Genomic DNA, 20,928 nt, shown 5'->3' with positions numbered 1-20,928 from the left:
CAGAGTTCAATTTTCCAAAGCTTTGCCTCTGAATGAAATCGGTTGGATATTTATTGGATAGATATCCAAGTGTGTACACTTAGCTGTTCAGCTGCTTCTATATTCTGTCCTGCTATTAAGCTACACAGTATACTCTTTTTAGTACTTGAGGTATGTTTTAGATCAGCATGGCACTATGTCCCACTTGCTTTTTGTAAATAAAGTTTTGTTGAAGCACAGTCTTGCCCATTTGTGTACATACTGTCTGTGTGTGCTTTGCCTTACAACAGCAGAGTTGGGTGGTTGCAACAGAGATAGATAGCTGGCAAGCTTAAAATATTTGCTGTCTGGTCCTTTAAGAAGAGTCTTGTTGGCATTTATTCTAGATCAGTGTTTCTCACAAGTGTGGTACCCAGATCAGAAACCTTAGGATCACCTGGAACTTCTTAGAAACACATTCTTGGACCCACTCCAGACTTACCAAATCAGAAGGTCTGGGGGTGGGAGCCAGCAGTCTGTGTTTTAAGAAGCCTTCCATGTGACTCCGATCAAATTAAAAGTTTGAGAAACCCTGTTCTGGATAAATGTTTCCCAAGTGTTAGTCACATATATCACCTTTACTCCTTTTAAATATTTGTTTAATATTTTTTCTTTGTCAGTTCACTTTGTGAAAATTTAGCTGATTTTAAAATGAAGGTTTATGTCCCCACAAAAACACAGTGAAAACTACATGATGTTATAAGAGATAACTAGACTCTTGTCACTTATCTTGTGCTAAAAATTAGAACTTTAGATGTGTTGATTAAAATGCATACTAAGTGCAAAGTGGAAACTTTTTTCTTGACTTAATCATAATAATCACCACTAAGTGCTTGAGTAGTATTTAAAATGTCATGTTGTTGAAATCAGAACGTCTAAAATGAGTTTTTGTACAAATCTCATATTTTTGGAAATACTGTTCTAGTTATTCATGTGAAAGGAATATATGCTCGAAATGTATATACCCAAGCCCCTAGGTAGAAATAACTTCTCCTTAGAAATAGACAGAAATGCACACCTGTGAGAGGAAGAGATCTAGACGTCCCTAGGGAAGTCCACCTTGATTTCTAGGAAGAAGCTACCTATTTAGCTTGATCTTACCTCTCCATTAATGTTTTGGTCCGTGTGGTCAGCTGCACTTCTGCAGGATTTCACCACACAGCAGGAGTGTGAAAAGGTGCTGGCTTTGGGAAAAGCTTCTTATCGGAAGAAAACCCCTGGACTAGAAACTGGGGGGCCTGGGGCGGGGGGGAGTGTGGTGATTCTACATTATGGACAGGGGACTGAACAGGGCGTGCTTCCTAAGAAAACAGTTGATTTCACCTCAGATTTTAGAAGCCATGTATTTGTATTTTAAGAAATTCTGGTATGAAAATAAGTCAGATGATTTGATTTGCCTCCTAGTGTTGGAGTACTTCCCCAGACATGGTGTTCTAACACTAGGTGATGTGTTTTAGGGTATAGTAATGGTTGGTAGGAATAGAACCTGAATATCTGTAGGTTGCTGAGTTGCTTCAGTTGTTTCTTTCCTTTTCTTAGAAGTTGTGAACGTAATTTGCTTCTATAGTCTTTTGACTCTGGAATAGAGTAGTGAAATAGGACTCTAATCCTGAAGGAAGCGAAAGTCTGGGGAGGAGTGAAGATTTACACATGAATAGTTAGGTTTATTTTTAAGTGATTCTGGGTATTGATTGCAGGTCAGTGTCTAATTTTGAAAAAAGTTTAAAAAATGTAAGACGATCAAAAACCTGTATGAGTGAACAAATGTTATTTTGTGTGTTTCCCTGGAATTAAAAAAAAAGCATCGCAAATGAAGTCCACTATGTTCCCTTTCACAGTTTTCAGTTCTTTCCCTAAAGGCAGTTCCTGTGAATGTGTCACAGTATTTCTGCTGCATTGTTTCAGTAGTTGTAAGGCTCAGTCTCCTTCATGGTAATCTTTTTCATTTTAACTTCTGTTATCATTGAGTTGTCTTGTCACCTTTGTCCTTTGATATTTTCTCATTTCTTTTCCCTTTTTATTTCTTCATTGGTTTTAGATTTGGGGAGGCTCTGCTTAGGTTTTATAGCAGTCACCAACCAGTGAGAACTTATCTCTTTAATAGACCGATCAACCAATTACTTTTTCTTGGTTCTTTTCAGCTATTTCTTCATAGCCAGAGATAGCTATCATTAAGTCTAATTTTGTGTATAGAAAGTTCTGAATGATAGAAGGCACCTGATATCCAGAGAATGAGTGTTATGGTATCAGAGTAGCAGCTCTGCAAGTAACAAAATTACAAAAATACAAAATTAGCAGCCCGCAACTTTTTAGTGACTGACTTTCCTTTATGACCTATACCATAAAACAAATTCTATATCATCCAGTTTTAGGAATATATTTGTGGGTAACTATTTTCAGGCTTTTCTAATGTATGTCCTAAATCTAAGAGGAGAAACATGTTGATTTCTTTTTTTTTTATTACTCAAATGAATTTATCACATATGTAGTTGTATAATGATCATAACAATCTGATTTCACAGGATTTCCATCCCACAGCCCAGGCACATCCCCCCACCCCCCAAACTGTCTCCTCTGGAGACCATAAGTTTTTCAATGTCTGTGAGTCAGCATCTGTTCTGCAAAGAAGTTCCGTCTGTCCTTTTTTCAGATTCCACAGAAACATGTTGATTTCTTAAAGCATATATCCTCCCACAACCCCTGCCCCCAGCAGAAATGTGATGGTATTGACCCCCTGCCAGTCTCCAAGACTCTGTGTAATGGGAGAAGATAGCGTGTGGCAAGGAGTGGAACAGAGCCCTTGGAATGCAGCTACTTTAGTATTTCTCTTCACACATTTCCCACTTTTCCTTCACCATTGTTAGCTCTTAAACACTCTGTAAGCTTTTTTCCTGCTACCAAGACTGTTTTCCAGTCTCATTCCATAATATATATATGTATATATATGTGTGTGTGTATATATATATATATATATATATATATATATATAAAATTTTTTCTGGCTTTTTAGGGCCGCACCTGCAGCATATGGAAGTTCTCAGGCTAGGGGTCCAATCGGAGCTGCAGCTGCTGGCCTATGTCGCAGCCATAGCAACATTAGATCCGAGCGGTGTCTGCGACATATACCACAACTCACAGCAACACTAGATCCATAACTCACTGAGTGAGGTCAGGGATCAAACCCACATCCTCATGTATAGTAGTCAGCTTCATTACCACTGAGCCACAATGGGAACTCCTCATTCCTTATAATTTTTTATATGGAGTTTCTAGACGAATAGGCTGGTAGATTTTAAAAGTGTTTAATGCTATTAATCCTTGATCATCATACGCAGCAAGATTGAACTTGTTCTAGAAATTTCTTCTACAGTGGGCATTGCAGTTTTAAAATGTTGGGCTCATGGGAATTGTGGTGAAGGTACCTATTTGTAATGCTAAATCTATAGGGCCATATGAAAGAATTAAGGATAGCCTTTAGGTCACCTTATTTTTGCATTTTCTGGGGCAAAGGAAAGCCTCTATACTATTCAGTATGATTTTTATAAATTTGGTTAAAAGTGACTTGATAATAGATTTAGAAGGGAGAATGCCTTAGTTTTTCCCACTGCCATCTTTGGCTGAATATTTTTTTCTTTGTTTTCCTTATGTATTAAATAGACTCCTGAAAAGTTTGATGTGTATCAAGTCATAATAAATGTTTTTAAAGCGTCAGTAATCATATTATGTTAAGACATGGTAGTGAGTCTTTGCATAAAATGAACTCTATAAACTTTGATTTGTATAAATATACAGTGAATTAAACTGAGTTTATTAACAAGGTAACATGGAGTAATTTGTTTTTCTTTTAAGGTTAATTACAAAGGGTTCTTATAGGTGAGCTTTAGGCTGAATTCGGAAGGAACAACAAAGGTAGGTGGGAGAAGTTAGTGGAGTTGGTGAGACTATTGGAGGAGGATGTAAAAGTGATCAAATTGTTTCTTTAATAGTTACTGCGCAGGAGTTCCCGTCGTGGCGCAGTGGTTAACGAATCCGACTAGGAACCGTGAGGTTGCGGGTTCGATCCCTGCCCTTGCTCAGTGGGTTAACGATCCGGCGTTGCCGTGAGCTGGGGTGTAGGTTGCAGACGCGGCTCGGATCCCGCGTTGCTGTGGCTCTGGCGTAGGCCGGTGGCTACAGCTCCGATTCAACCCCTAGCCTGGGAACCTCCATATGCCGCGGGAGCGGCCCAAGAAATAGCAAAAAAAAGACAAAAAAAAATAGTTACTGTGCAGCAGAACCTTTTCCTTGGTTCATGTGAAGACATTAGGAGTTTGCTTTTCCACATGAAGACATGTTTGCTAGCACAGAGCAGGCCTCTTCCTGCTCTGTACTAGACTGGAATTTGGTCTTTATGTAGTTCCCACATTATTATGTGGATTCATGGCTTCTATTAGAAGGAATGGTAATAAGAAGGTAGAATAGGTGAGGATTTGAGGGGACAGGCAAATGAGAAGCTACCTCTCTTTCTAACTCTGGCTTTCCTTTTACTGAATGGGAATGGAATTTATTTCAGAGGGACTGTGCCTACCCTGTCCCAAGCCAGCAGTGACATGTGTACCCTAACAAGTATATACCTGTGGGGGGGGGGGGCTTTGGTTGTCACATTGGAGAAGGTGGGGGAACTTTCCCTCTCTTGGCCCCATTTATAAACTAGGGGATGCTTCCATTTGCTTTGTGTGCTGTTGAGTTTTCTCCTCTGTTTTCTCTAAGCTAAGTCTTAACTAAGCTAATTCTGTACAAAAGAAATACTAATTAGTTGTTTTTATAAATTGCTTGCCATTAATGCCTGATAAAATGCAGTAAAATAGGATTCTGCATACCATTATGTATGTCAAATATTACAAACTTTAAGGTTCTTTTGAAATTATAATACTAAACTCAGTTCACTTTTGCTTAGCCTTCACAGTTGTTGATCACATAGCATGGTCATCCACTCACAGCTTAAAAAAATACAGGGAGCATCGGAGAGAATGGGTAAAGTAAAATTTTGATGTTTTTAAAATAGCAACTAAATCTATGAAAGTTGATTTATTGTTTGTATGGGAGGGAGAGGGTGGTTGGCACTGGAAGGGAGGGGGTGGATATTGGGAAAATAGCATGCATCATGTACACTGTCAGACCATCCAGGCTAAGATTTTTAAGTGTTACTACTAGAATTTAAGTGTAAGTGTTTCAGAAAAGGCAGGACCATCAAGTGGCAGTGTGGGTGGGGTTTTACAGTGGGCTTATTTTTCCCTATCTGCAGATTGAAGGAGAGTTTGAGAATAGGAGTGTTTGAGTAGTTTGAACAGAAGCCTTCTTTTAAGAGTAGTTTGTCTGTATTCCCCGAGTGAAACTGCCTCAACACCAACTCTGTTACATTACTCAAAGACCTTGAAAGGAATAATATGCATTTCAGTTTTTATTGTACACCTGTGACTGAAGTGTTCCCAAATCATGATACTCGTGAAGGTGGAACAACAGAGAGTTGTTAGGAGAATAGTTACTCTGAAGTTAGTTGCTTGGTAGAAAATATTAATGGAAATTTTGATGCTTCCATTCTCATGATGAAAACTTCCTTTCAAAGATCTCATTCACGTTTTTAATCTCGAAACATGTCAATATAGTTATGTACAAAGCCTAATTAATATTGTGGAGGTTATAGAGAAGAGTCTTCCATGTTTTTATGGGTGAGGGCATTTTGTTGTGAGCTAAATAATTTGGTGTGATCTCTGCCCCATTACTTTTAAACTTTGTTTTGTTTTGTTTTTGTAGGGCTGCACCCGTGGAATATGGAGGTTCCCAGGCTTAGGGGTCTAATCAGAGCTACAGCTGCTGGCCTATGCAGAGCCACAGCAACGCCAGAGCCAAGCCTTGTCTGCGACCTACAGCACAGCTCACAGCAGTGCTGAGTCCTTAATGGACTGAGCGAAGCCAGGGGTCGAACCTGCAACCTCATGGTTCCTAGTCGGATTCATTTCCACTGTGCCATGACTGGAACTCCACTTTTAAACTTTTTTTTTTAAACTTCGTTTACACATTAAAAATTTGAAGAGAAAAATGGAAAAATTATTTAAGAAATCAGATTTTACCCCCCAAATACTATTCTTGCCCCAACTTTGCTATTCCCCTATGTGAAGCCATTTGCCAAAGCCAGATATGATTTACCTACTGTATCCCAAACCTTCTTGCTTTTATAAGCTTTGTCAAAAATACTACTCCAGTTTGGAATGCTCTTCTTTGTCCTTCCCTTTGATCTACGTCCTATCTTTCCTTCAAAAAATGGCTTCTACTTATCACATGAAGCCTTCTCTAACCTCTTCAATTCTTGACGGTCATTCTAGTCTTAGAATTCCTGAAGTACTACTCTTTGGTAGTATTTCATCTGTTAAAAACATCCATTTGTCACTTGAATCATGCTTTCTTTTGTTACGACTTGTTACATCATTTAAATGTCCTATTTCTCTAGCAAAATGATGGGCTCCTTGAGGGTAGAGAGCCCATCGTCAGTGCATCTTAGTTAACCCCATTGCTTAGCACAGAGGATATATTCAGCAATAAGCTTGCTTGATTTTATGATTTGGATCCAATGTTAGTGGAGCAGGGCAATTGTTTTTTTTAACTTAGATTATTTTTAGAATGAATGTATCCCCAGAAAACCTGAAGATAAAAGTATATTGAATTAATAAAATAATTTCTTGTATTATAAGATTTGGTTTGTATTTGTTACTGATTAATTATAGTGCCCCCCCCATTTGTTTTTCAGTGGGTGCTATTTTACCTAGTTTCTTTTGAAAAACATGGTTTGGGCCAGATATCTTAACAGAAACCAGAATTACCAGTATTATTTTAAAATTCTTTGTTGGTTTAGCAGGTTATAATTTAATGGCATAAGCCCAGATAAATGTATTAAGTACTGCATGGTAATACAGCCAGATTATTTTTAAGTGTTCACCTTAAAAAAGTCTCTTAAGTAAAACTTTAAAAATAGAAATAAATAAACAGATACTCAGTTGGTAGGCCTCTCAGGGTATTTCTGTATATCAAATTAATAGGAATTTTATTATTGTTATAAAGATTACTATACAGGCTGATATTTGATAGCTGTATTTATTGTGTTGGCTGCAGTTATCAAATATTTATAGAGCAACCATCCATATGCAGTGAGGAGTTATTTAAAAATACTTTTTGACATTTATAGAAACCAATACTTTTTCTAAGAAAAAAAGCTCATCAGGGATAATTTTGTTAAATTCATATTCCGAATTGTTCATGTTTCGTCTGATAGCAGTGTCTTCAGGGCACCTATATCTTAATATTAGATTTAATGTTGTAATTTCTGACAAAATGTTTGACTAGTAAAACTTCTATGAGTCTTGATTTTATTCTAAGGCCTGGCTTGTAATATTCTCAAGCCATTAGATTGACAAAGCACTGGAACAATACTGCTGTTGCATTACTGAAAAGCTTAGATACTTGTAGTAGGGAGACTTCTAGATATGTATGTTTTTTCCTCTTCAAAAATTTATATTCACATTTCTTAGCATAATTTGGGTATAGATTTAAAACATTTTTTCTTGTATGTGAGGAAGCAAAAAGCCTATAATAGTTGCCATCCTGGTGTGAGCGCATCATAGGACCATTCTGACATGAGCTTAAGGCTCTTAACCAAAGTTGTGATGAAATACACTTTATAAAACATATTTTTTATTTAAACCTCGGTTGGCTCACCCAAGGACCACTCTAGAGAGCTTCAGCCTTGGACGTACACGTTTACCTATGATCAGTCCTATTCTTTTAGGGTTGCACTTAAGTCAGTATTTTAAAAAAACAAAAACAAAACAAAACAATGACCAAACACCCTGATTTTGTTCACTTTTGTTTTCATATACGAGAATCTTTACAGTCAACATGTACTTCTAGATGCTGTATTGAAATTGCTGGCAGAGTCTATTCTATACAAACTGAACAATCTGGCCCCTTGTTTTATTTGTAAAGGTTCAATGTATCTTTGCCTGCCTACTTCAATCTGCAAGGGAGTGTCAGAAAGGCCCCGCATTCGCCGAGCCGTGAGTTATCACTAACTTTTCAGATGTGTTAATGAATGTGGAACAAAAGCAGTTGTGTTTAAAAGGAACAAAGGACCATCAAAATAACCGTTATCATAGTAGCAGGCGTGAACTCTAAATGAATTATTCCAAATTGTGGTGTCAAAAATTATCTACTTTAACTAGAGACTAGCCTCTAGAAAACCTATTGTTGAACTGCTGTGAAGCTATCGTTTTAGCTATAAATTACTGTTCTTAAAATTTTATAAACCTTGGTTGCAAATTTTAATCTTTTTGACCAAGTTAAAACAATCTGAACAAAATCTTACCCCATCTAAAAATGACAGTATTTAGTTGACTTTGAGCAAGCTCTTCAAAATAAGGCCGTGTGAAAGGGGTAAAGTTTTAACCTTTTTGTTATTCACATGTAAAAAAAAGTTATTTTAAATAATTGAGTCACTTCCTAGATGAAAGTTTTTCAAGTGCCCCAGGCATCATGTGAAGCACAGTAGTATTTACAATCTGTTTTGGTACCAAAATCTCTTGCTTCAGTAATTCACCAGTAGGTTTTCACTCATCAATGATGCTGTCATTTTAAGGCTAAAACAAAACACCTTCATTTCCCAGGGCTTATTCTCATTCTACTTAGAGGAAACATTCTTACGAGTTTTTTTCCCCAAGGAGATTCTAAGGGAAAAAATTGTAACATCTATATTTTGTTATTATAGATGGTTACCCTTCTTTTTCTTAGATTTTTTTAAAGTTTTGAGTAGATAGGCATAGTTGATTAGCAAGGTGGATGTATCTGTTGCTTAGGGGGTGTATTGTGTTAAATGAAGACAGAATGAATTTAAATGTACCCAGTTTGGCCACACATAGCACAGACTACATAGAACTTGGAGATATGGGACCTTTGGAGGCATTAAAGTTAACATTTCATTTAGGCAATGTGCCTTTGTTTCACTGGTGTGTAAGTCCTTCTTCCAGGTTTGTACACTCTTAAACACGTTATTCTACCCTCTCTAACTCCTCCCAGCAGCAAAAGGGAGACACTGCAGCTGGAACAAAATAGTGGAAGAAATGGCGTCTGGGGTTCAGTGGGGATTCGCAGTGTGTATGCAATGTTTGCAAGATTTTTTTTATGTTTTTCAATTAATGTAAATAATTACAAAATAAATCAGTGCTAAGTGTCAAGTAGGGAACATGGTATACCAATAGAAACTCTCCTAGTGGGTCTGCTGCAAGTCAATTAACCTCTCGGGGCCTCAGTTTCCTCATCTGAAGTATGAAGGGTTTGGACCTGATAACCTTTAAGGTCCATTCCTGCTCTAAATCCTATGCTTTTCTGAAGTACTCTGTTTAACAGAATGCATTACTTTCCCACTTTGACTATTTGAATTACATATGCAGTACACATACTGCAACTGCATGTTGTCTAAAATAGTTTTTCTGTAGGATATTACATAAAAAACTAACCCTTCTTAAGCTGATTTATAAATGTGTGTGTGTATAGCCACACATGAAAAGCTAGTGTTAATAGGGAATCTCAGAAAATAAGTACTTTCCAGTTGTCTAACCTTGAATGTTATTAACTTTCCTATATTACAGGAGATACTACTCGTCAGCGTATCAAATTCAGTGATGACAGAGTGTGCAAGAGTCACCTTCTCAACTGTTGCCCCCATGATGTCCTGTCTGGAACTGTATGTATTTCTTAAATCTATTGCTTGATTATTGATAATACTATAAAAACAAACTGCTTGATAAAGTCTTAATTTCTTGTCAAATAATTATGCAGTTTTTTAAAAACACTTGTTAGTGGAGCAGCTTGCATCCCTTATCTTCAGATTGATTTCTCACTGAAATAATTGCTGTGTTTTACTTTACGACTTTTTCCATTCTGAAGAGCAAATAAAAAGCATTTCTTATTTGGAACATAGAGGTAGTTATTACATTATACAGCAGTTGCACTTTTAGTTTAGAAATAATATAAATGAATTTTTAATTGTTCACTGCTCAGCAGAGTATACGTTTATCCAAAACAGTATATATATTTTAATTAAGATTTGTGCACATTTTTATTGTGCAATCATTGTGGGGAAAATGGGTTGGTAAATAACTTAAATTCATAGCTTAATTTGTGAGTAGTGTTGCTGATTAAAATTCACTCATTGCTTACTCCTAATAATGTAAAACTCAATTTAGATTCTGTGTCTAGTGATATTGGTTAATCTTTATCTTTTTTTTTTTTTTTTTTTTGCCATGCACATTGCATGCAGACGTTCCCAGGCCGGAGGTCTTACAGTGGTAACTGCTAGTGGTAACTGCTAGGCCATCAGGGAACTCCTAGAGATCATCATTTTAATTTGGTAGATAAACCACAAATAATGACCAAATTAATGGGACAAAAGATTTAATGGCCTAGCATTTGGATTTGACTGAAATGATTATCTGTGTGCAAGAACTTTCTTGCATTGGGATGGCAGAAGAGGGCTGGCAGGGCCTAAGCATTTAACTGACTGTCATTTGTCAGAAATGACTGAAATGAAAAGATTTCAAACTTCCATTTACAGAAACAATGAGGTATTTTAGTTAAAGATGTCTAAATGAGTGGTTTTCTCTTGATAGGAAGAGTTAAATACCCAAAATATATAGGTATCAAGGCACTTATAATAGGAAAGACCTCTGACTTTTTCCAATAGGAATGACTGTTGAAATTATTATGTTAGGAGGAATCAAAGAGCCAAAATTTTAAAAATATATATAATACCTAATTTTTTTTAATGTGTAATATATTACAAGGAGACAAATTCAGTTTCTGAGCACTTAATTTAGGACTAAGAAAATTAACCCTCATATCTACTCTTCAGAATTTCCATAAAGTATTTTCTGTTGTGCTATGTAGTAAAATTGAAATCTATAAAATATATATTTATATGTAGTATTCTTTGATTCTTCACATTTACTATTAAATTGAACATTTAAAGATATTTGATGGCTAAATTATCATTTCACATACATTTTGAAAATAAGATTAGTGGCAAAATTTAAATCCTTTTTTTAATACTTTAAAATTAGCCATAGCAAGACTTTGACATATTATATTCTTCAGTTATTGTATTAATAATAAAAAAAATCTGATATCAAGATTGTGCTTTTATACTTTATAACACACACAATGCAGTTGTGCTCATGTATTTCTCAAAACAATTCTGTGGGGTAATGTGTTCCATAATTAGTCTTAATGATAGTAAAGTGATTTATTCAAAATCACTCAGTTCTGGAACTAAGCTCAAATTTTAGTTGTGTTTAACATGTTTTCTTCTCTGTGGGTGATTATTAATCCTTCATCATGTTAAATAAAAAGATGAGTGGTTGATCATGGACTTTCCTTCTTGTGAAATTCTTGCTGCTGGTGGAGTTGCCGTTGTGGCTCAGTGGAAACGAATCCGACTAGTATCCATGAGGACTCAGGTTCAATCCCTGGCCTTACTCATTGGGTTAAGGATCTGGTGTTGCCATGAGCTGTGGTATAGGTCACAGACAGGCCTTGAATCTGGCATTGCTGTGACTGCGGTGTAGGCTGGCAGCTATAGCTCTGATTCCACCCCTAGGCTGGGAACTTCCATGTGCTGCAGGTGCGGCCCTTAAAAGCGAATAAAATTCTTGGTGGATTTACAAGAAGCACATATTTTCAAATTTTTATATCTCTAAAATATGCATTTTAAAAGTGATGATAAAAAAGTACTGCTTTAATTTGTAAAATTTTTCTTATATAGTACAGAATTTGATAAGGCTTAAAATTGATGTCTTGGATCACATGAAAAACAGTTAATGAAAGTTAATGAAAGCTCTTCTAGGAGTTCCCGTTGTGGCTCAGCTGTCAGGAACCTGACTAGTATCAATGAGTGATTCAGGTTTGATCCCTGGCCTTGCTCAGTGGGTTAAGGACCCAGCATTGCTGTGAGCTGTAGTGTAGGTCGCAGACACGGCTCAGTTCTGGCGTTGCTGTGGCTGTGGTGTAGGCTGGCAGTTGCAGCTCTGATTCATCCTCTACTCTGGGAACTTCCACATGCCGTGGGTGTGGCCTTATTAAGAAGACAAACAGGAAAAAGAAAAAATAAAGCTCTTCCAAAGGCACTTGCCAGGGAAACCTTGGATGAGAAACATCTCCTTTTTGTCTGCTTAATAGGCAAGAAATTGTTGTATGTAAGGATGGGGTTAAGTAGTTGTGAATCTTGGTCAGAATTTAAGCAGAATTTTAAGGGCTGCCGATAGGACTTTGTGAGAGTCCAGGGTTGTCATAGAGTGCCTGAAACCATACATAGTGTGACTTTCTTATAACCCTTTTTACTAAAAAGGGCTATTTATAAAAGTTTATCCTATGTAAAAATGGTTTGTAATTACAGAACTCTTCTTTAGCAACCAACCTGTGGATGAAATGCTTTTCTGGCATGGAATCTAATGTTTATACTGCTTTATGTTGAAAGTGCTCTTTTGTTTTATAATTAGATCGAGGATGGAAAGGAAGTAAATTGTAAATGTTGATTTTATAATGCTTTTTCATTGCTGCATGAAGGTTGCCCTTTAGTTTTCCAGACCTTGTTCCTCATATCTATCATTTCCAGCACAGTATGATTCATCAGTATTCTTTTAGCAGAGGAATACGCAGGGATGTAGTTTCTAGGTTTTTATTACTTTTATTATCACTACTATTTGTCTTTTAAGAGCCGCACCCACAGCATATGGGGAGGTTCCCAGGGTACGGGTTGAATTGGAACTGTGGCCGCTGGCCTATGCCAGATCCCAGCCGTGTGTGCAACCTACACCACAGCTCCCGGCATTGCCGGATCCTTTTTTTTTTTTTTTTTTTGGTCTTACATCTTTTGTCTTTTTAGGGCCACACATGTGGCATATGGAGGTTCCCACGCTAGGGGTCGAAACGCTACAGGCACAGCAACACAGGATCCAAGCCACATCTGTGACCTATACCACAGCTCATGGCAACACCAGATCCTTAACCCACTGAGCAAGGCTAGGGATCGAACCCACATCCTCATGGATCCTGGTCAGGTTTGTTAACCACTGAGCCACAAAGGAAACTCCCAAGAGAAGTATATTGAAGTGCTTAAGATAATCAATTTTTCAATCTAGTTTCCAGTGACCTAGGGAAAAGGTATGTATAATAATAATTTACTGAAGACATTATATCTAAAGCAGAAGGTAACAGACGCTTGCATTAATATCTACAGAGGAATTCCCTAGTGGCTCTGCGGGTTCAGGATCTGACATTGGCACTCCTGTACTGTTGGTTAGATCTCTGGCCTGGGAACTTCTGCAGGCTGTGGATGCATCCCCCCCCCCCCAGCTGAAATGGAAATTCATTTCATTATAGTTTTATAATGTTCTATCCTAAATTCAGAAATGGGAGTCCCTGTAGAACAGCAGGTTAAGGATCCAACATTGTCTCTGTGGTTGTGTGGACTGACGCAGTGGGTTAAAAGGATCTGGTGTTGCAACAACTGTGGCATAGGTCACATCTGCGGCTGAGATTCAATCCCTGGCCCAAGAACTTTCATGTGCTGTAGTTGTGGCCAAGAAAAATAAAAATAAAATTAATAAATTCAGAAATGGTCACTGCTAATTTTACTGTAGCCTTCATCATAGTATAACTTTAATGTTGAAGGGCATCATGTCTTCTAGTGTAAGGCCATCATTTTATATTGGTGGGAAAACTAAGGCTCAGAGTAATTGTTTTTGTCAGATGTCTCACAAAGAATGGCAGTAAATTATACCACACGGATCTTAGAGTTATTTATTTATTTTTACTGTTATTTAAATCTGAATGCTTTTTATACATTTTTGTGTGTGTGTGTGGTGGTTTGTTTTGTTTTGGCCGTGGAGTAAGTTTTGTTTGTTTTTGGCCCTACTTACAGCATGCGGAGGTTCTGGGTCAGGGATTGAACCTGTGCCACAGCAGTGACAATACCAAATCCATAACCCACTGAGCCACTGTGGAATTCCATGTTGTTGGTTTTTTAGATAACACAATTACCTTGGACAGTGACTTTGGGATATTTCTGAAATATCCTGAGAGAGGGATCTCATGCACTGAGGATATGGGGACAGGCCTGTTGTTATTTCCATTAGAATTCCCCCCCCCCCTTTTTTTTTTAATGGCTGCACTGTAGCTGTGGTGTAGGCCGGAGGCTATAGCTCCTATTCGACCTGTAGTCTGGGAACCTTCAGGGTGTGGCCCTAAAAAGACGAAAGAAAAAACAACCTTGGCAGCAGTGGTTTCACATGCAGATGTGAAAAAATTAATCTGTAGATACTTTAAACTCATGATCTCTTTCCCAGAAAGGGTTCGTTTTGGGATGTGCACTTTTTTTTTTTTTTTTAGGGCCCCGCCCGAAGCATATGGAGGTTCCTAGGCTCTAGGGGTCGAATTGGAGCTATAGCCACCGGCCTACACCACAGCCACAGCAATGCCAGATCCGAGCCACATCTGCGACCTACACCACAGCTCATGGCCACGCTGGATCCTTAACCCACTGAGCTAGGCCAGGGATTGAACCTGCATCCTTATAGATGCTAGTCAGATTCATTTCCCCTGACCCATGGCAGGAACTCTGATGTGCACTTTTTAACAAGTGTTTTTAACGTAAGTCCAGATTACTGGCTTTTTTTTTTTTTTTTTCCCCTGTTAATGTTTCACAATTTGCAAGGTGCCATATAACCCAGATTTTATCATATTTCACTTTTGAAGTTATTATGTCCTTATGTCAGTTTTGCTGGGTGTATTTTATTCTCAGTTTCTTAGAAAAATATGCATTCTTTTAACAAGCAATTCTAGAGAATGCCTTAAACTAAAAACACATTTGATGCCTGAGAAATCAGAGGCACATTAGCAGCTTCCTAGTGAGTAATTAGAGCTTTACTGTTAAACTTTAAAAAACTCAGTCCTAAAAGCAAAGAAGAGTTCCCTTGTGGTGCTGTGGGTTAAGGATCCAGCATTGTCACTTCAGTGGCTCAGGTGAGTGCTGTGGTGCGAGTTTAATCTCTTCCCTGGGAGCTTCCACTTGCTGCTAGTTCAGCCAAAAACAGCCCTTAAGACAAACAAAAAAACTCTTTCCTAAATATAATTTGGAGCATCATTGGCAAATTGGTACATGAATACCTTGAGCTATTCAACTTAGGGTACGTCTGCGCTTAAGAAATAACTTCTTCCTGTTACTCTGAATAACCTTGCAGTCATTCATTTTATAGTCCTAATATACTTCAGGCTTATGAGAGTGATTTTTTTCTTGTTTTCATTTTTCCCTCCATGGCCACACTTGTGGCATGTGGAAGTTCCCAGTCCAGGGATTGAATCCAAGCCACAGCTGCAACCTATGTTGAAGTTGCAGTATTGCTGGATCCTTTAACTCATCGTGCTGGGCCAGGGGTTGAATGCAAGCCTCCACAGCAACCTGAGCCACTGCAGTCAGATTCTTTTTTTATCTTTTTTTTTTTTAATTTTTATTTTTGTCTTTTTAGGCCCGCACCCACGACATATGGAGGTTCCCAGGCTAGGGTTCAAATTAGAGCTGTAGCTGCTGGCCTACACTACAGCCACAGCAATGCAGAATCCAAGCCACGTCTGCAGTCTACACCACAGCTCATGGCAATGCTGAATCCTTAGCACACTGAGCAAGGCCAGGCATTGACCCTGTGTCCTGATGGATGCTAGTGAGATTCGTAAACCACTTTTCCACAGCGAGAACTCTGTGATTTTTTTTTTTTTTTAAATGACCCAGAGACCATGTATTCTAGGATCTTGTTCTAGTTTAGTCTGTCTCTAGTTGACTTGGTTTAATGGTTAACATACACATATACATACATGTAAATGTGAAGAACTGTTGTACCGTTGTTCGGTCTTTGTAGATCAAATACAAATTTAGTTTTTATTCTTTAATATTGAATCAGTTTTAGGAGAGAATCTTTTTTAACTTGAATAGAAAATTTCAACTACAAATAAACAAATTGTGTAACCAACTTCATGTACCCATACACTAGCTTCAATAAATATTTTACACGCAGGAGTTCCCGTTGTGGCTCAGTGGTTAACAAACTGGACTAGCATCCATGAGGACTCCGGGTTCGATCCTTGGCATTGCTGTGAGCTGTGGTGTAGGTCGCAGATGCAGCTTGGATCTCACGTTGCTGTAGCTGTGGTGTGGGCCGGCAGCTATGGCTCCAGTTCGACCCCTAGTCTGGGAACCGCCATATGCCACCGGTGCGGCCCTAAAAAGACAAAAAAAAAAAAAAAAGTGTATTTTACACATAGCTACCTTATTTGCTTTCTAAATCTCCATCCTTTTGAAGCAAATCTTAAATCTTGGACCCATCATTGAAACAATAAAGTACAAAGACCAGTTATTCCCAAGCAAAGCAGACTGAGGTCTGAAAGTCATCATTCAAGCAGATGTTTTTCATAGCCTGGTACTTGGTCAACATGTTTCACTGTCACATGTGTTTTCCTATACAGATTCTCAGTAAATGCTTTTATTTAAGAACCAAGAATTACCTGCTTAGCATTCCCCAGACTCTAGATCTCTTTAGAGGTATGCAGTTTTATAAACTGCATTTTAACAAATCTGAAGAAACACATGTGTTCTCTGAGGCTATTCATTGAGAAAAGGAGCATGGAGTTATAAATGCATCATTTGGAAGACGTAGGCAGTAAACACAGAGCAAACACATGGTGATAAATGAAAACTTAAAATATTTTTGTTGTATAAGTGATTATCCACAAACAGAAAGCAAAGTCATGGATTGTTCTTATTGCTGGAATGTTATTTTTTTTTTTTCTGGCCACCACCCTGCAGCATATGGAGTTCCTGGGCCAGGGATCAGATCTGAGCCACAGCTGTAGCCTATGCTACAGCTGTGGCAACACTGGATCCTTAACCCACTCTGCCGGGTTGGGGGTTGAATCTCCATCCGACCACTCCAGAGATGCTGCCAATCCTGTTGTGCAGCAGTGGGAACTCCTGGAAATATTTGTTGTTGTTGTTGTTGTTGCTATTTCTTGGGCCGCTCCCAGCATATGGAGGTTCCCAGGCTAGGGGTTGAATCGGAGCTGTAGCCACCGGCCTATGCCAGAGCCACAGCAACGCGGGATCCGAGCCGCGTCTGCAGCCTACACCACAGCTCACGGCATCGCTGGATCGTTAACCCACTGAGCAAGGGCAGGGACCGAACCCGCAACCTCATGGTTCCTAGTCGGATTCGTTAACCACTGCGCCACGACGGAAACTCCCTGGAAATATTTTTTAGAGTCACACATTCTACCTTGATGTATAGATGGAAAGACCAAATGACATAGTATAATCCTTCTAATTTGATGATAGTTTCTCATTAAGGGCACTTTTTAAAACATTTCGTGTTTACTCTGATCTATGTTGAATAAAACATCTTGAATATATATTATCCCATAGGCTGATAGAGTGATTGGAAGAAGCTTTTTTGATGAAACGATATTTGAAGAGATGTAAATATGAAGAAAAGATGTCAGCCATTTCTGAGTAGGAGATGAATTTATATATGTTGACTCCACACAAAAACTTTTGGTGGTTCCTTATTATCTCTGTGTAGTTAAAAATCCGAAATTCAGAGTTCCTGTTGTGGTGCAGTGGTTAATGAATCCGACTAGGAACCATGAGGTTGCAGGTTCGGTCCCTGCCCTTGCTCAGTGGGTTAACGATCCGGCGTTGCCGTGAGCTGGGGTGTAGGTTGCAGACGCGGCTCGGATCTCGCGTTGCTGTGGCTCTGGCGTGGGCCGGTGGCTACAGCTCCGATTCAACCCCTAGCCTGGCAACCTCCATATGCCACGGGAGCAGCCCTACAAAAGTCAAAAAGACAAAAAAAAAAATCCGAAATTCTTAGTCCAGTCTCTCTCGCCCTTGAATTGTTCTCACTACTCTTCTAGCCCAGCATGCTTCTAATTTGAGACTGTCTCCTTTTCTCTGCCTGGACAGTCACCCTGAACGCCAGTGTAGTTAGTGCCCACTCTCCATAGTACCAAATACACACTTGTTTTATCCTGTTTATATATGTTTTTTCTCTCTTGAGTTAGTATAGCAAGGCCATTTGTTTTAATTTTATATAGACTGTCTTTGTATATCTAGGGTTAGAAATGGGTAAGAAGTTATTGCTATATTTCTAAGTGAATGTGGAAGTGGAACATTCAGGTGAGAATGGGCAGTTAAAAAGGTGGGAAGTGGGAGAAAAGCAAGAACTGCTTTGTGCATGCACAGCGTGCCCCGTTCCTCTTCACTTACCACTCATGTTTGACTTGTTAGTTTTGAGCACTGAGATTGGTATTAGGAAAGAAAATTCTTCCTTCCTTTTTTTTGTGTTTTTAGGGGGCCGCACCTGTGGCATAAGGAAGTTCCCAGGCTAGGGGTCACATTGGAGCTGCAGCTGCCAGCCCAAGCCACAACCACAGCAACTCAGGATCTGAGCTGCATCTGCCACCTAGACCACAGCTCACAGCAACATCGGATCCCTGACCCACTGAGTGAGGCCAGGGATCAAACCCACACCCTCACAGATAATAGATTTGTTTCCATTGCACCACAGTGGAAATTCCAGGAAAGAAAATTCCCATTTTCTGATTCATGACAATAGTGGAATAAGTGAAACTCATATAACAGGTTTTGTTATTTCAAGGCTGTTTTTCATAGTATACTATGCTTTCTCTTATCCTTGAGCTGAGTCTTGAAGTAACCTTAAACGTAAATAGGTTGTTGCCATGTCTTGGCTATTGTGAATAGTGCCGCTGTGAACATAGGGCTGCATGTGTCTTTTTGAATTACATTTTTGTCTGGGATATATGCCCAGAAGTGGGATTGCTGGATCATATTATAGTTCCATATTTAGTCTTTGTTCTTTTTAGTGGTTGTACCAATTTACATTTTCATCAGCAGTGTAGGAGGGTTCCTTTTCTTCACAACCTCTCCTGTGTTTGTTATTTGTAGACTTATTAATGATGGCCATTCTGACCAGTGTGAGGTGGTACCTCACTATAGTTTTGATTTGCATTTCTCTGATAATTAGTGATGTTGAGCATCTTTTCATGTGCCTGCGGCATATGGAAGTTCCTGGGCTAGATGCAGAATCTAAACTACAGCTGCAAGCCTACACCACAGCCACAGCAATGTCAAATCTGAGCTGTGTCTGCAACCTACACTGCAGCTCACAGCAACGCCGATCCTTTAACCCAATTAGCGAGGCCAGGGATTGAACCTGCATTCTCATGGATACTAGTTGGGTTCTTGACCGGGTGAGCCACAATGGGAACTCCATTCTGCCCATTTTTTGGTTGTTGTTGAGTTGTAAAAGTTGTTTATATATTGGAGATGAGGGCCAGTTGTTTGCATCATTTGCAGTTGTTTGCTCCCATTCTATAGGTTGTCTTTTTTTTTTTTTTTTAATGGTTTTCTTGCTGTGCAAAAGCTTGTAAGTTTGGTTAGGTTCTGTTTGTTTGTTTTTGTTTTTATTTCTATTGCCTTGGAAGACTGACCTAAGAAAACATTTGTATGGCTTATATAAGAGAATGTTTTGCCTGTGCTCTCTTCTAGGAGTTTTATGGTGTCATGTCTGTCTTGTTTTGGTTTTTTTTCCATTGAGAATGTAATTTCCTTAATAGCAGGAATACATTCTCCTACTGTTCTGTTTCCCTTTAGGATCTAGCTCATAGAACTTAGCAAATGTACTAACATATTTCAGAGCAAGAGTATTTGCAGAGGGAGTTCTCTTGTGGTGCAGCAGGTTAAGGACTGGCATTGTCACTGCAGTGGTTTGGGTTGCTGCTGTGTCATGGGTTCAGTTCACTGGCACAGAAACTTCTACATGGCACAAGAGTGGCAAAAAGTAAATAAATACTATTAGATGCTTGGAGCTGTTACTATACAAAGTTTCTATCTCTGATGTATTTGTGAACATATACTGCCATTAGTTTATGCTGGTGGTTCACTCATCTGTATGTTAACTCTTTGGCACCATTATAATCTTTTTTTTTTTTTTGCTTTTTTAGGGCTGCACCTGTGGCACATGGAGGTTGCCAGGCTAGGAGTCGAATCAGAGTTGTAGCTTCTGGCCTACAACCACAGCTCACAGCAACGCCAGATCCTTAACCCACTGATGAAAGCCAGGGATCGAACCCACAACCTCACGGTTCCTAGTCAGATTCATTTCTGCTGCGCCACAACGTGAACTCCTGTAATCTTTTTATTTGTTGATTTTGACCTATAATTTTCACATGGTTTGGTTCCTTAAATTTTTTTCTCCAAAATGAAAGTGGCTTCATGGATTTTTTTTTTTTTTTTTTTTTTTTGGCTTTTGAGAGTAACATACTCATTGCGTTGTTCAACCACTAATTCAGTCACTATCAAAAAGGTCAAAGTAGTCAACCTCACAGCAATGCCTGTGTTTGAATTTACAAAAATGGCATTTTATTCTCTTCTTTGCCATCTTTTCTCCACTTAGTATCAAGAACATTGTTTCTAGGGAGTTCCTGTTGTGGCTCAGCAGGTTATGAACCCGACTAGTATCCATGAGGCTGCACGTTCCATCCCTGGTTTCGCACAGTGGGTCGAGGATCCAGCCTTGCCACAAGCTGTGGTATAGGTCACAGATGTAGCTCGGATCCCATGTTGCTGTGGCGCTGACCATCAGCTGCAGCTCTGATTCAACCCCTAGCCTGGGAACGTCCATATTCCACAGGTGCAGTCCCCAAAAAGCAAAAAAAAACCAAAAACAACACTGTTTCTAATGGCTGGCTATATGTGTTATATGA

The 20,928-nt window shown here is 38.8% G+C and overlaps 1 protein-coding gene and 1 long non-coding RNA gene across 40 annotated transcripts in view; one reads left to right on the top strand and one right to left on the bottom strand.

The window, feature by feature from the left end:
• Positions 1-20,928, top strand: part of LUC7L2 (LUC7 like 2, pre-mRNA splicing factor) — a 62,082-nt gene that overhangs the window by 6,651 nt on the left and 34,503 nt on the right. For 15 of the 39 annotated variants that reach the window (XR_014833668.1, XR_014833667.1, XR_014833666.1 and 12 more), the window contains one exon: positions 9,693-9,787. Coding sequence is in view for 13 of the 39 variants with exons in the window: in XM_005657738.4 (XP_005657795.1) it covers positions 9,693-9,787 (95 nt within the window). In the remaining 26 variants the exon portion in view is untranslated. Of the gene's footprint in view, positions 1-3,867; positions 3,928-4,954; positions 5,032-8,034; positions 8,106-9,692; positions 9,788-20,928 lie in introns of all 39 variants that reach the window. The other 24 variants (XM_085005332.1, XM_085005327.1, XM_085005328.1 and 21 more) reach the window with 5 other exon arrangements.
• Positions 17,130-20,889, bottom strand: LOC146394911 (uncharacterized). Its single transcript, XR_014833696.1, has 2 exons — positions 17,933-20,889; positions 17,130-17,165 (listed from the first exon to the last, which is right to left on the bottom strand). It is a non-coding gene; the product is annotated as an uncharacterized LOC146394911 (long non-coding RNA).

This window comes from Sus scrofa, chromosome 18, assembly GCF_054392235.1.
Source record: "Sus scrofa isolate SSC_HxYL_T2T_F1_AM1 chromosome 18, Sscrofa_HxYL_maternal_Yorkshire_Landrace_v2.0, whole genome shotgun sequence".
In the NCBI taxonomy this organism is placed as follows: domain Eukaryota; kingdom Metazoa; phylum Chordata; class Mammalia; order Artiodactyla; family Suidae; genus Sus; species Sus scrofa.
The sequence above is the reverse complement of the archived record's forward strand: the minus strand, read 5'-3'. Positions and strand labels throughout refer to the sequence as shown.